Source organism: Notamacropus eugenii, chromosome 3 (assembly GCF_028372415.1).
Source record: "Notamacropus eugenii isolate mMacEug1 chromosome 3, mMacEug1.pri_v2, whole genome shotgun sequence".
NCBI classification, from domain to species: Eukaryota; Metazoa; Chordata; class Mammalia; order Diprotodontia; family Macropodidae; genus Notamacropus; species Notamacropus eugenii.
The window spans coordinates 118,057,055-118,071,793 of NC_092874.1; the positions used below are offsets into that span (position 1 = coordinate 118,057,055).

Genomic DNA, 14,739 nt, shown 5'->3' on the forward strand with positions numbered 1-14,739 from the left:
GGTATTTGCAGAGGTAATCACCAAGGTCATTCTTTCATTTCAGAATTCTTTGAATGAGCCCTCCAGTTACCCCTAAGGAAATTGTCCTAGGATGGTAGCAAGAGGATGTAATAATAATAGCAGTAATAATGAGTCATACAAGCATTAAGACTTTGTGATTTGCCATGATTTCCTCTGCAGGCTTGGATTTGTCCAGGTGTGCCCAGGTGCTGCAGTCCTGTTCTTCACAGACTGAGAAAGAATACAGCTGTGGCTCACAGGGGCACATCTGTGTGGCTAGTTTTCATTTCTGGAGATCCAAGAGCTGTGTGTGATGAACAGTCCACATGGAGGAACTTTGCGTCTATGACATAACACAAAATTCTTCTGCTCGTAGATGGAGAATCGAGTCAGTTAACACTTATAAAATGTCTACTATGTGGTAGGCATGGCGCTAAGTTCTCCAGATACAAAGAAAGGAAAAGGCAATCCCTGCCCCTAAGAAGTTCGCAGTCCAATAGAAGTGACAACATACAAAATCTGGCCAGCTGAGTTATGGTTTCTAAGGCGTGGGAGGAGAGTTAACAGTACTAGTACTGACATTTATCAATTGTTTTAAACTTTACAAAGCACTTTACACACATAATTGTATTTGCTATTCACAACAGTCCTAGGGATTTAAAGATGACATCCCCCTATTTTACAGATAGGAAAATGGAGACGCTGAAGTTAGATTAAGCTACTCACCTGTGCTTACACAGCTAGTTCTCCCCAGCATCCAGGTGTTGCACTCCCTACCCTCACTATACCATACAATGTTGATACATGATGTAGTCACAACCAAATTTCTTTCTTTCTCAGAACCTATGTTTGCCCACAGATGAAAGAGCAAACCCTTTTGTAAGACAGGTGGAGACACTAGCATACAGGAGGGCTGCTAGTGCAAGTTCACACTTGATCTGGTCAGACAGGAAGGAGAGAAAGACAGCTTCAGTTAGGGTTAATAATTTGACTTTGTTCTAGTCTGTTCTCACAAGAAGGTTACTGATAATGGGAGCACCAAATCCTACAGCATTCCCTAATCACCCTTCTCACAGGGGTTGGAGAGAAAGGGGGGCAACTACCCCTACATCTCAATGGGGTCAATCGAGACAGGCACAGCTTGTGTGCTCCCCTAAACGCCCTCAAGCCTCAATGGGAGCTGGTTAAGGCAAACACAGATTGCCCCCAAGCCTTGATCAGGGTCAATCAAAGCATGTGTATTCAGCTCTAAGGGTTCCCCATTCACTGACCAGTACCCACTTGCTTTATAGGGCAATAGATAAAGAAGGCATATTGCTAGCAATAGCCTCTACAAGTTTATGTTATCTCACTGGTACATCTCATTGCACGTTTGCATTTGATATTTACAATTTTAAAAACAATGTTTCCATTATTTATCATTATGTAACACTGTGCAAGCGTGGTGATGTTTAGAAGTCATGAGCATGTGAAATAGAGATTATAGAGATTGTTATGGCCATGGATCCTGGGAAACTAAACTCTAAGAAAGAGTAACAAAAATTCACCTTACACACACTAAAATCCACCTTATTATACCTTTAGGGACACAATATTGGAGATGGTACCTCTGCTACATGCTCTGTGATCCTGAGAACTGAACAGATGGCTACTGTTTCTCAGAGTTTAGATTTTACCCTCTTGATATGAAGCATATTTTACCAAGGAGGGTTAGAGCTTTTTGGGGGGAGGCAGTGGGGCAGGGAGGCTGAAAGGTGAAGTCAAAGGGGGAAGAGGGGGAGGGACTCAAGTAGCAAAGGTACTCCCTCCATCTCAAAAAACTGGAAAACTGTTCTAGGCTTTCCCACCTAAGGTTATACAGACATTAAACCAAGCAGGGGCCCAATCCTGGAGCACCTGACCTTGATTGAGATGCTTAACCTCCTTGTTCCTGAGGTCTCAGGGGAGCTGTAACAGCCTCCTTGGCCTTGGGGGGGGGGGTTGTTCAATTAACTGTCCGATGATTGCAAAGAGCTATATAAATGCTAAGTGGTCTATAAAGGATGAGGGGAGGGGAGGGGAGATGCCTCCCAGCTCCCAGGTTGTGCTGTCAAAGAGATCCTGTGCCCCGAGTGGAGGAGGCAGCCACAGGACTGGGACATCCACAGATGAAAGAAAATGTTCCAAAGGAAAAGAACTTTGCTGGAAAATTATGTGGAGCCCTTGGGGTTAATGAACTTATCTGAGTGTATTTTTACAATTACAGCCCTTGGATGAGGAGGAGGAAGAGTTCCTTGAAAAGGAGATTTGATGTTTGTGTGTGTATACATATGTGTGTATACACACATATGTACACACATATGTATACATATACACATCCATGTATTGTGTACATGTAACATACATGCATATGCGTGTGTACATATGTATTTGTGTGTGCTCTCATGTATATATATATACACAAATATGATTATGTATGTATATACACACATTTTTGTTGTTGTTCAGTCATTTTTCAGACATAGGTCAATGAAAGTGACTTAACTGGCACAAATGAAGCTAAAACAATAGTATCCCTATCAACCCATCAACCAATCAACAAACCTTTATTAATTACTGACTGTATACGCCAACTGCTATACTAGTTGCTGGTGATATAAATATAAAGAATTAAATAATCCTTATTTTCAGATCACCTACATTCTATTAAGGAGACCAATAAGTACATGCAGAAGAAATATAAAGAGAATAAGTTTAATTCAATTAAAGGTAGTTAAATACAAGGCTGGACAAGGGCACTAGCAGTTGGGGTGGAAGGAAAGGTTTAATGTAGAACAAGAGACAATTCCTGAGGGGAGACAAGGGTTCTATGACATCGGGGTGAGGAGGGGATGAGTTCTGGACACAAGAGACAGTGCAAAGATATGGGACCAGGAGATGAGTGAGGAACAGAGAGAGGGAAAATTGAGCACACATGGGTCAGTTGACTTTGCTCTGTCCCTCAATCACAAAACCACATCTCGAATCCTGGCCAGCCATCTCCGAAAGGAGCCCCATCCATCATGAGGGACGGCTTACAGAAACTCTCCCACTCCTAGAAAAACAGCCCAACATGCAGATTCTTTTGGCTGGCTATATAGCAGCATCATTCTCATCTACAAAATGTATTTATATCATCATGGAAATTAGGGAAAGATGGCCAGAAGAAAAGATTTCCTGGATCTGAGGGTTGTAAGAAAATAGAAAGGGTCTCTGAAGATAATTGCAGAATCTCTTTCCCTAAAGATATTTAGCATAGGATAATGCATCTGTCCAAGCTGATTTGAGCCTACTCCTGGATGATGGACTCATTTGTTTCCCAGTCTGAGAACTGGGCTGTTCTATGTAGCTACCCATCTTTCTTCTTTCCCTTTGTCTCATCCCAGCCACCCATGGTGGGGATTGTCTAATTGAACATCACTAGGTAGATGTTGGAGATGCTACCTGAGCCAGATGCCTATATTCCCCCATCCTCTGCCTTGTTCTCTATGGCATTGGAAAGGGTCCTCACATTCTAATTACAGGCTTGACTGATGGCCATAGTGACACAGGCTCTGATACCCAGTAGAAAAATTCTCTCCCCTCTCTTGTCTCTGAGTAGCCTCCCCTCTCTTCTCAGGAGTCTGAGCCCAGGTCCTACTCCCAGCTGGAGTGGGTGGTCAGAGGTAGGAGAGAAAGAGTGAGTCAGAGACCACAGAAAAGACCACTTTTTCTGTACAGAGCAGGAAAGAGGCAAGTGAGCTCATGAAATATCAGGTTAGACCAGAAAAAATACATCTTCCATCAACAAACACCTTTGGCATCTAATTGTTCACTTTCATCTTTATTCCTCACGTCCTCCTTGTAAATGACTTAAACACTGAATTCTAGACCCAATTGTTTTATTTCTTTCTTACCTCCCATCTTCCCACTTACGTCTTCCTTTCCAGAAAATTCCTCCATTCCCATGTCATTGCAATGCCCTCGTTTACCTTGAGTTCATGATCCCCTACCTGAGCTATCACCCACCTGAGAACAAAGCTGATTTGGGGTCTACTGCCTTTGGGCCCACCCAATGGCTGGGGATTCATAATTCAAGTGGGCAGATCATGCATCCAGGGGTTTCAGCAGGACTTCAGGAACTGTGGCCCATGGCATCAGTCAGTCAATTATTCAGCACACATTAAGAACCTAAACTGTGTTAAGCTCTGGGGGACAAAAAAAAAAGATAAAAGACAGTCCCTTCTCTCAAGGATCCCAGAGTTCAATGAGGGAAACAAAATGAAAACAACTATTTACAAACAAAATATAGACAGAATAAACTGAAGATTGTTGAAGGAGGGAAGGAAAACCTTCTCGTAGATAATGACATTTTAGGTGATGTTGAAGGAAGCGAGGGAAGCCTGGATCCAGAAATGATGGAGAGTATTCAGGATAATGGAAACAGACCTCCAGATCTTCATGAAACTCATGGGGATGGGACTGAACTCTGTCAAATCACAGGAAATAAAAGCTCCACTGCACAAATGTGTGCTCACGGAGCACAGATGGAATGTCTTCTTCTGAGGACCATGGAGGACTCCCAGATTCCCTCTGTCCCATCAAGGGGAGTCAATTTGGAGGCATGATCAGCAATGACCTAATCACTCTAGGCAATTCAGCTATGTGTTTTTAACATTCCAGGAGAAGCATCAGGAGATGAAACCAGACAGGGACCCTCGTCCCTTCCAAGTAGGATAAACTGAGATGCAGAGAAGGCAAATAGTTCACTCCCTTCCAACTCTTAAATCAGCAGCAGGATGGGCATCTAACCCGGGAGTGCTGTGTCCTCACTAGTACTCCCGTTGCTTTATCCTTCTGTTCTAGGTTAATCAAGAAATATTTACTCTTGTGCCAGGCACTGCATTGGGATGTAAGTACAGAGAATGGAACAATCCTTCTTCAAAAGGAGCTTAGGCTCTAATGGGGGAGACAAGAAGGACATATATAAATCTGTGCTGCATAAATACAAAAGGAGGAAATGCAAATGTCTAAAAGTAGTCAAATATAAGCGAGTTTGGGAAGGAGGGCTCCAGTGGCTGGGGCTGGGAAGCAGAGAGTGGGAGGAAGGCTTCTCACAGAAGATGGTGCTTGAGCTGCATCTTAAAGAAAGAGGGACTTTATAAAGTGGAGGTAAGGAGGAAGTAGATTCCAGACATGAGGCATGGCCAATGCAAAGGCAGACACAGAAGATAGAGTAACCTGTGAGGAACAGAGGTAAGGCAAGTTCCACTGGATTGAGGAGTGCAGGAAGGACCTGATGCTAATCAGAAAAAGAGGAAGAAGAGTGATGCCAGTGAGGCTAAAAAAAAAAATAGGTTGGGGCTAAGCTGTGTATGACTTTACAAACTAAACAGAGGACTTTTATCCTGGAGGTAACAGGGAACTAGTGGCATTCACTGAGCAGAGGAATGATTAGAGCTACACCTAGGGAAGAGGCAGCTAGGTGACCCAAAGTGCATATAGCACCCAGCCTGGAGTCCGGAAGATTCATCTTCCTGAGTTCAAATCCAGCCTCAGACACTTAGCTGGATGACCCTGGGCAAGTCACTTAACCCTGTTTGCCTCAGTTTCCTCTTCTGTAAAATGAGCTGGAGAAAGAAATGGCAAAACCTCCCCAGTATCTTTGACAAGAAAACCCCATATAAGGTCATGAAGAGTCAGACGTGACTAAAAATGACTGAACTCACACCTAAGAAAAATAACTTAGGTAGCATTGTGTAAGAAGGAGAGATGTCTATTACCCTCCCATTTTATATTATAGCTAGCAAGAGATCCCGTAAGCCTGGGACTTCACACGGTCCAAATTCATTCCTGTCTCCATCCTTATCCCCATCCTACCAGGGCTGACTGCCCTGCTTTTTCCCGGAAATCCCACACGAAATCTTTCCTTTCCTTTCCCCTTTTGGCTGCAGTATTCCTATGAGGGAATGGAGATCAACAGCCTGCCTGTGGAGCTGACCGTTGTGTGGAATGGGGGCTTCAACATCGACAACCCAGCCAAGAACAAAGGTATGGACTCTGGTGTCAGCCACAGTGTTTGGGGGCAGACCTGGCAAGGAAAAGACAGAGTGGAGATAGAGGCAGGGTCCGGGCTCTTCCAGGGACCCTACTTTAGTTTGCCCCACTCCTACACGGTTGTCACCAGTCACCAGTCCTCCTCCTGCCTTTGTCTCCAGCTCTCCCTTTTACTCTTCTCCCCTGTGTCACTCCTCTCACCTTCTTTAGTTGTTATTTTCTCAAAGCGCAAAGCAGCCAACAGACAATGTACATAACGGAAAATGATTTGTGGGCAAGAAACTATTATAGGATACTTCTCTTCTCTCTCACAGACCTAGACACTTCAAATAGGAAAGGACATCCTAGCTTATCTAGTTCTATTCCCTTGTTTTACAAATGAATCCCAGAGAAGCCAAGTTCAGGGTCATGCAGATAATTAATTGAAGTTCAGGTTTCCTTGTTCTCTCCCTGTCCCATGTTCTCCCCTGGTTGGCAACCCCAATGACTTGGTTGTGGCTTTACCATAAAGAGACCAACATCTCCCCCTGAAATGACCCTTGGGGCAGCTAGATGGTGTAGTGGACAGAGCACCAGGACTGGAGTCAGGAAGACCTGAGTTCAAATTCAGCCTCAGATGCTTAGTAGTTGTGTGACCCTAGGCAAGTCACTTAATCCTGCTTGCCTCAGTTTCCTCGTCTGTAAAATGAGCTGGAAGAGGAAATGGCAAACCGCAATAGTATCTCTACTGAGAAAACTTCAAATGGGATCATGAAGAATCAGACATGACTGAAACAACTGAACAGCAAATGACCCTCGCCTCTGTGTCTATGAACCCACTCACAGATCCTTTTGACATACTCTGCATATTCAGACATAATATTATGGGGAGGGGCAATCCTGTACTCTGAGGATGTGTTCATACGTTTGTATTGTAAGTGCATATAGAAGGGAGAGAAGGGGAAGGTATGCACATATATGTATGCATGTATGGGCATGTACATGGATTTCCCAACTAAGCTTGTCCTTTCCCCACCATCTAATTCCCAAATCATAGATCCCTTTACTTCCTCCAAACTTCCTACTCTTGCAGCGTCTCTTGTGCCTCTTAGATTTTGACAGGTAGTCTTGTGGACTAGTACAGACCCTGTAGGAATGGGAGAAAAATTGTTAAAGGTAGTTAGGGGAACATTATTTCACCATTAAACTCATCTCTCCAGGTGGGGTCAGCTGGCTTCCTATGTCTTGCATCCCATTCAATGATAAATAGCTAAAGTAATGAAGCTGTCACCTTACCTCCTGCACCCTATAGTTGAGGGCTCCTCCTTCACTCTGTAGGCTCCAATTCCATCCTCCACTCCCTGCTCTTTAACCTTCTTCCTCAAGGTCCATCTCTTGTGCTTTGCCCACAGTTCATCTTTACAAGTGCGGGGCCATGAGAGAAAGCTGTGGCCTGTGCCTCAAGGCTGACCCAGACTTCGAGTGTGGCTGGTGCCAAGGCCTGGGCCAATGCACCCTCCGACAACATTGTCCCACCCAGGAAAACAAATGGCTGGAGCTGTCCAGTACTAATGGCAAGTGTACCAACCCCCGTATCAATGAGGTGAGCCAAAGCATCCTCCTCCCTAGGTCCTGGGTTCAGGGTGGACCTCTGAGAGACAGCATGAGAGCCAAAGTGGGGCCAGGATAGAATTATCTCCTAGGGTTACCCCAGGTGGGGCACACCCAGGGCCGATGTGGCTTGTGGGCTTTCACTAATTGACTCTTCCCATCAGCCTTGGGAAGGACTCAGTAAAACTGAAAAGTCCTGGTTGGTTACTCTCTGATTTCTATGATGATTAATAGCAACAATTAAAAATGATACTAATAGCTAGCCTTTCTATAGCATTTTAAGGTTTGCAAAGCACTTTACAGAAGTTATCTCATTTTGCCCTCACAACAATGCCAGGGACAGAAACCATTATTGCCCCCATTCTACAGTTAGAAGAAACTGAAACTGGGAGAGGTTATGTGACTTGCCCAGAGTCATACAACTAAGAAGTGTCTGAAGCTAGATGTGGACTCAGGTCTTCCTGCTTCCGGGTCCAAGACTCTTGCCTCCTAATCATATTATTACTAGCTATACTGGAAATCATTTAATCCAACCCTCTCATTTCATAGACAAGTGAAGTCCAGAATGGCTAAGGGCCCTGGCTAAAGTTATGTAAAGAGGAAAAGGGGAAGAGGAGCAAACCCCATGTTATTTGTGCTGTGCTCTATAAGTCAATCAACAGTCCTGATGGATCACCCACTCTGTAGATTCTTTTAATCAATCAGTCGATCAACAAACATTAAGCACCTGCTGTGTGCCAAGCCCTATGCTAAGTGCTCTGAGCATGCAGTGATGACATTTATGAGGTGCTTCATATGTACCTTATAAGCACTTCCATACACATTAATTGATTTGATCCTTTACAACAATAAAGTTTCATCTTTAATATGGAGATAACATTCACACCATTTATCCCATGAACGTTGCAAGAATAGAATGCGATAACAGGTTTACATTTTGTAAACTGTAAAGCACTGTGTGAATGCCAACTATGACTATCATTAATGTCATGGCAGACACTGTAGGGCATAATGAAGGCACAGAGAGGAGGCCGGAGATTCAGGGCGGTCTAGGGTCAAGTGCTGCCCCTGACCCCCACCACCGTGCGACCTTGGGAAAGGTTCTTAACTTCTCAGTGGCCCAGACAGCTCTCTGGGACCCCAAACTGTAGAAGAAGTGTGGGTCTAAATACAGAAGGAGTTTCCTCTCTATGCAGCCCCTTATGCTGAAGAAATCAAACATCTGGAAAACACACACACATACATGCACAGAAATGCATATGTACATGTGTAGGGACCAGGAATGGAGACATGACCTGTAATATCATCCCAAATAAAGAAGCTCCCTCTGTCAATTCAGGTTGGCACCTTCTCAGTCTCTTAATACATAAAATAAAGATAATATGAAACCTGCCTTGTGTAGTACCTATAATCGACAAGCATGCACATATACATATATGAATAATATATGTTAATATTATATGTGTATACATATGTGTGTGGGTAGCTGAGAGGCATGGTGGATAGAGCTCTGGGCCTGGAGTCAGGAGATTTGTTTTTCAGTTGTGTCAGACTCTTTGTGACCTCATTTGGGGTTTTCTTGGCAGAGATCCTGGAATAGTTGCCATTTCCTTCTCCAGCTCCTTTTGCAGATGAGGAAACTGAGGCAAAGGGAGAGAAGTGACTTGCCCAGGGTCACACAGTTGGTAAGTGACTGAGGCCAGATTTGAGCTCAAAAAGATGCATCTTCCTGACTCCAGGCCTGGCACTTTATCTACTGTATCACCTAGCTGCCTGGGAGTCAGGAAGACCTGAGTTCAGTCTGACCTCAGCCATTTGGTAGCTGCGTGACCCTGAGAAAATCCCTTAAGCCCGTTTGCCTCAGTTTCCTCATCTGCAAAATGAGCTGGAGAAGGAAATGGCAAACCAGTCCACTATCTCTGCCAAGAAAACCCTACATGGAAACATGCAGAATCAGACATGAATGAAATGACTAAATGATACACATGTGTACTGTATATGTATACATACCTATATGTGTATACATAGATATATGGGTGTACATGTATATACAGATGTTTGTACATATACATACACACATATACATATACAAATATATTCCTATGTCCTCCTGAAGAAGATAATTTCCATGAGGGAAGAGATTGAGGATTATAGAAATTGTTTATTTCGGAGCCTAATGCTCTTAACACAGTAGATGTTTAACAAATTAGAAGGACATCTTGGGAATAAGTAGAAAAACCAACACAGTCTGAAGACCAGCTGGAATGCAGTCTCTGGCATTCTGTAGTGGTGTGCTGTTAAGTAAAACACTTAACCTTTCTTGGTCTCAGTTCCCTCATCTATTAAAATGGGCTGGCAATATTTCTATTACCTACCACATAGAATTTTGGGGAAGAAAGTGCTTTTCAGACTCCAGGTATTGTGAAGATATAGAAATCTGAATTATTAATGTTATTATTATTTAATATTTATTATTTAATAATAATGTAAGGCTGGAATTCTTAACGTGTGTGAGATCGCTTAGGCATTCTAGAGTCCTCAGAATAGTGTTTTGAAATGCATGAAATAAAATACATATGATTACAAAGGAAGTCAAGTATGCTAAATCAATAGATTTTTAAAATAAGTTCATAGACCCCAAGTTAAGAACTCGTGATAAGCAAGAATTACTATAATTACTTAAGTGGAAATATTATTATTAAGTGGAAATAAGACATTATTTTGAGAGAAGTGTGACATAATGGATAGAGAACTAGCCTAAAAATTAGGAAGATCTGGGTTAAAGTCCTGACTCAGACTGGTTTTGTGGCCCTGGGTAAATCATTTAATTTCTCAGATCCCCAGGTAATTCTCTAAGATTATAAATTGCACAGCAGGTGCAATTCATTGAGGGAGTTCCTCATTAGAAGCCCTCTAGACCAAAGAAATTCAGAAGTCTAGTTTAACACAAAAGTAAAAATGGTTCTGTGGAAAGAGCCCTCCATGATTCTGTAGTCGGAGGATCGAGGTTCACATTCCATCTCTGGTGGTTGCTTTCTTGTATTGCCTTAGACAAACCCCTTAATGTCCCCTGGCTTCGGTGCCTTATCTGTAAAATAAGGGGACTGGGCTAGCAGGCCTCTGAAGTCCCTTTCAGCTCTCGAGCCAAATGTTTGTCAAATGCATAATGAGCTGTAGAGTCTTGAATTTTCTTCATAAGGAATAAGACCTCCAGAAGTTCCTCCCAGGCCAGAGCTGCCCTCTACCAGGACCATACCCTGTTCCCTGGCTGACGGGCCAAGCTATAGCTTGGCATGCTCTGGACATCGGTCCATTTTTCCTTGATTCTTTTAAGGTCCTGGCTCTACTGTCCGCTGACTTGAACGTGCTGTGGTCACTGAGAGTTTTAGCCCTCTCCCTTTGTTCTTTTCCTTCAATCCTTTCTTAATCCTTTGGGGTTTGGGGTTGAAGAGAAAATAAGAGGATGCCTAGTTTGATAAGGTCAGCAACCAGGACTGATCTGACTGACTCTCACCCTGATTCTCTGATTCTCCTGATTCTCCCCCCACCCTTTCCATTCCATCCATGGAGAGCTTGCTTTCTGTGGCTCTCTCCTGAGAGCTCGAGGCTCAAAACCAATCCACAGGAATTCTCAACTACAAGAAGTTTGAGGATCACTGTTCCCATAACTCCTGGTCCCTATCTTGTTCCCCTCTGCCCTTGGTACAGAGAAGCCCCAAGACTCTACTCTAGAGAGGAGCCTCTCTCCTTCCATACATACGTACCAATGAACCCCACCCATTCAGAGTTTCTGGAAGACTGGCCACACCTTGACTTCAGTGGTAAGGCTGTTCCCAGAGCCATTTACAGGAAAGCAATCTCCCTGGGCCAAGTGCAAATCATTGCCAATAGCATGTCTGCCATGAGTGGAGGGAGCTTCTAACTTGCTGGCCCACGTCCAAAGAAATCACAGGGAGGAGACAGCGAATTAAACAAACCTCCCTGGAACCCAAGGCTATTTACTAGCTCCTCTATTGGCACTGCCACTAGAGGCAATTCAGGGAGTAGAGGATGGGCTGACAGATAAAAATCCTCCTATTTCTGTATGACAAAGTAGGGGCTGGAATACCATGTCAGCATTGGCAATCCTGGCATCTGGCATGAGGATTATGGAAAGAGCCTAAGTTCTCTCCAACTGGTCCTTCACCTTTTCCTCTCTGAGGAGAATGAGGCCCCCTTTTTCCTCCCAGCTTTCTCAAAGACAGACACTGGCTGGTGCTCTCTTAGAGGTATTGACCCAACCTGTTTCTTCTTTATGCCCAGCTTAGGGATGGAACCATACCCCTGACTCAACAGGGTACATGGAGGAGGGATAAGGAAGGGATTGCCTATGGGATTATATTGGTCTAGGAAATTCACAGGTGAGAAAACCCTCTCCCAAAGCAGGTCACCAACTTCTCTGCAATTTCCAATCATAGAGTATTGCCTGGAGCACTATGAGGTTAAATGATTTGCCCAGGATCAAACAGTCAGTTTGTGATCAAGGCAGGACTTGAACTCAGGTCTTCTTGGTTCTCTATTCGCCATGTTATATTGCTTACAGGCATTATAGAAAAGATAGGAATTAAGAGGCAGGTCTTTTGGGTTCTCCTCTCTGCTCTGGCACTAATTCATTCCCTAACCTTGATCCAGAGCCAGGGTTGGGAATGCTGGCAGTGGAATCCTGATATTTGCCACCATCTTGGCCCATAAAGTGCCACAAAATCCTGGCACTGAATGTGTTATTATCCTTACTAGTTACTACCCTTAAGAGTGTGAAGGCTTAACTGCATTTATTTATATTCTGATCCTACCTCAAACAGCCTTCTGAACCATGGTTCCTAAAATTTCCAATTTGGGATCTTAATGCATATGGTACCCCTTGGGATAGTAAACTCAGTCACTGTGACCAATGCACAGGGGTAAATTCCCACTTAAATCTATTTGCAGATTTGAATCAAGCCCAACTGTGAAGTTGGATGGATTATAATGAAATGCTTTTATAGTCCTGGGAATGTGCTCAGAGAGCTCTAGACCTGTCCTCATGATTCTGCTACTAACAGCCTAGGAGAGATTGGGGGTGGTAACGTTTCCTCCTTTTTTCTCTCCTGCTTTCCAGTGGTTATGGATCCTATCAGGAGCTTTGAATATTGACTCATTAAAAAGACATGGCTTTAAAGTGCTTTGCCAAAAGTGACTGTTAATTGATAGTTATAGTACCCAGGCTGCCCTCTTGGGGCTTTGGCACTAAATAGGAAATCGAGCACAGTTAGGAAAGAGGAAGCATTGCTTTGCCTTTCCTCATCAGTGAGGCAGTATTATTTCCATCTAGAATTGCCAACCAGCTAGTACTTGACTGCTTGGGCAAACCAATTGCTGGCGGGGATCAATGACCACAAATATTATTGGGCTGTACCATCATCTGAAACGTGCCACAATGGATAGGAATTGGTAGGGGTAGAGGGCATGTTGCAGGCCCTTAATAAATGTGTATTGATTGATTGGTTGATTGACATAGCAGTGATGATTCATGGAGGTTTCAAACTAATATGCCATTTTATCACATATTTTGATTTTGATAACCCAAGTTCCAGATTAGTGCCTCTCACTTTTGTTTTGTTTTGCTTCCCTCTTCCTCCCTCCCTCTAGATCAGCCCGTCCACAGGTCCCCGGGAAGGAGGCACCAAGGTGACTATCCGAGGGGAGAACCTGGGCCTAGAATTCCGAGACATTGCCTCCCACGTCAAGGTGGCAGGGGTGGAGTGCAGCCCCCTGGTGGATGGATACATCCCTGCAGAACAGTAAGTGGGATCCATTCAGTGCAGAAAAAAAAAGGAGGGGTGAGGAAGGAAAGGGAAACCATGCCATTCAGGTAGATTTAAGATTAGAGGAGTGGACTGGAAAAAAGTAACTATAGTAATTAGTTAAGGTTAAAGCAGAGAGATAAGGAGAGGAAAGTAGAGTGGGGGTGGGGAAAGACTGAAACAAAGTGGAAAGCACCATAAAAGTATGAGTATGAATGGTCCCATCCACTCCCAGCACCCCGTCCAACATCTTCCTTCACTCACCCTTGCCCTGGAGGAGCCAGTACTCATACTCTGAATATGAAAATTATATTCTTGAACCATATGTCCTCTTCCTCGTGCTCTGAATGGCTCCTTTCTTTGCAAAATCTACTGACCTGAGCTAATAGACAGCAGCCCAGGCCCCATCAATCCCAGGGTTGAGTCTACCCAGCAATGCCTTGAATATCCTTGAAATGAGTCACTGAAATTTTCCAGCCTCCCAAATAGCATTACAAGGGAAACCAATATTCTCTGCTGTCACTTTTCCTCTCCTCTCTATGACTCTTTTCCTGTGGATAGAGCTTTGCAGAAGATCTGAGTTCAAATCCCTTCTCAGGGCTTGCTACCTTTGTGACACTGGGCAGGTCAGATAGTTTACCTGGGCCTCAGCATCCTTCTCTGTAAGATGATACAGAGCCTATATGGCCTCTAATCGAAGGTCTCTGCCAACTCTATGATGCTGTGATGCTTAAACAATTCCGTTAGCTTAGTTGGACTCTGAACAGATTCCCTAAAGTTTCTGTGTCACCAAGAACCCCAAGGATTTCTCCTGACCTTCTTCTGTCTATCCACGGCATTCACAGTGACTCCAAAGATTTAGGCTTTAGATCTTGAGGCCGTATTCCTTATCCTATCACTTTTCCAATAGCACACTACAAATAACCCTTCATTCATAGGATCATAAACTTAGACCTGCAAGGGGCCTTAAAAGTAATCTACAATCTAACCACTTCATTTTAATAATAATAACCATAGCTAACATTTGTACATCACTTACTATGTACCAGATACTGTGCTAAGTGCTTTACAATTCTCATTTGATCCTGACAACCACCCTGGGAAGTAAGTACTATTATTATCCCCATTTTACAGATAAAGAAACTGAAGCCCAGAGGTAAGAACTGACTTTCCCAAGGCCACAATGTTGATATTCAAATACATGTCTTCTGACTCTAAAGCAGGAATTTTTTTTTTCTCAATCCTATTAAGCTGTCTTAATGGTGGGGCATCA

The 14,739-nt window shown here is 43.6% G+C and overlaps 1 protein-coding gene across 1 annotated transcript in view; it reads left to right on the forward strand.

The window, feature by feature from the left end:
• Positions 1 to 14,739, forward strand: part of PLXNA4 (plexin A4) — a 564,470-nt gene that overhangs the window by 454,983 nt on the left and 94,748 nt on the right. Inside the window, exons 10-12 of the mRNA XM_072652713.1 lie at positions 5,952 to 6,048; positions 7,446 to 7,636; positions 13,312 to 13,463. Of these exons, the coding sequence (XP_072508814.1) occupies positions 5,952 to 6,048; positions 7,446 to 7,636; positions 13,312 to 13,463 (440 nt within the window). The remainder of the gene's footprint in view (positions 1 to 5,951; positions 6,049 to 7,445; positions 7,637 to 13,311; positions 13,464 to 14,739) is intronic.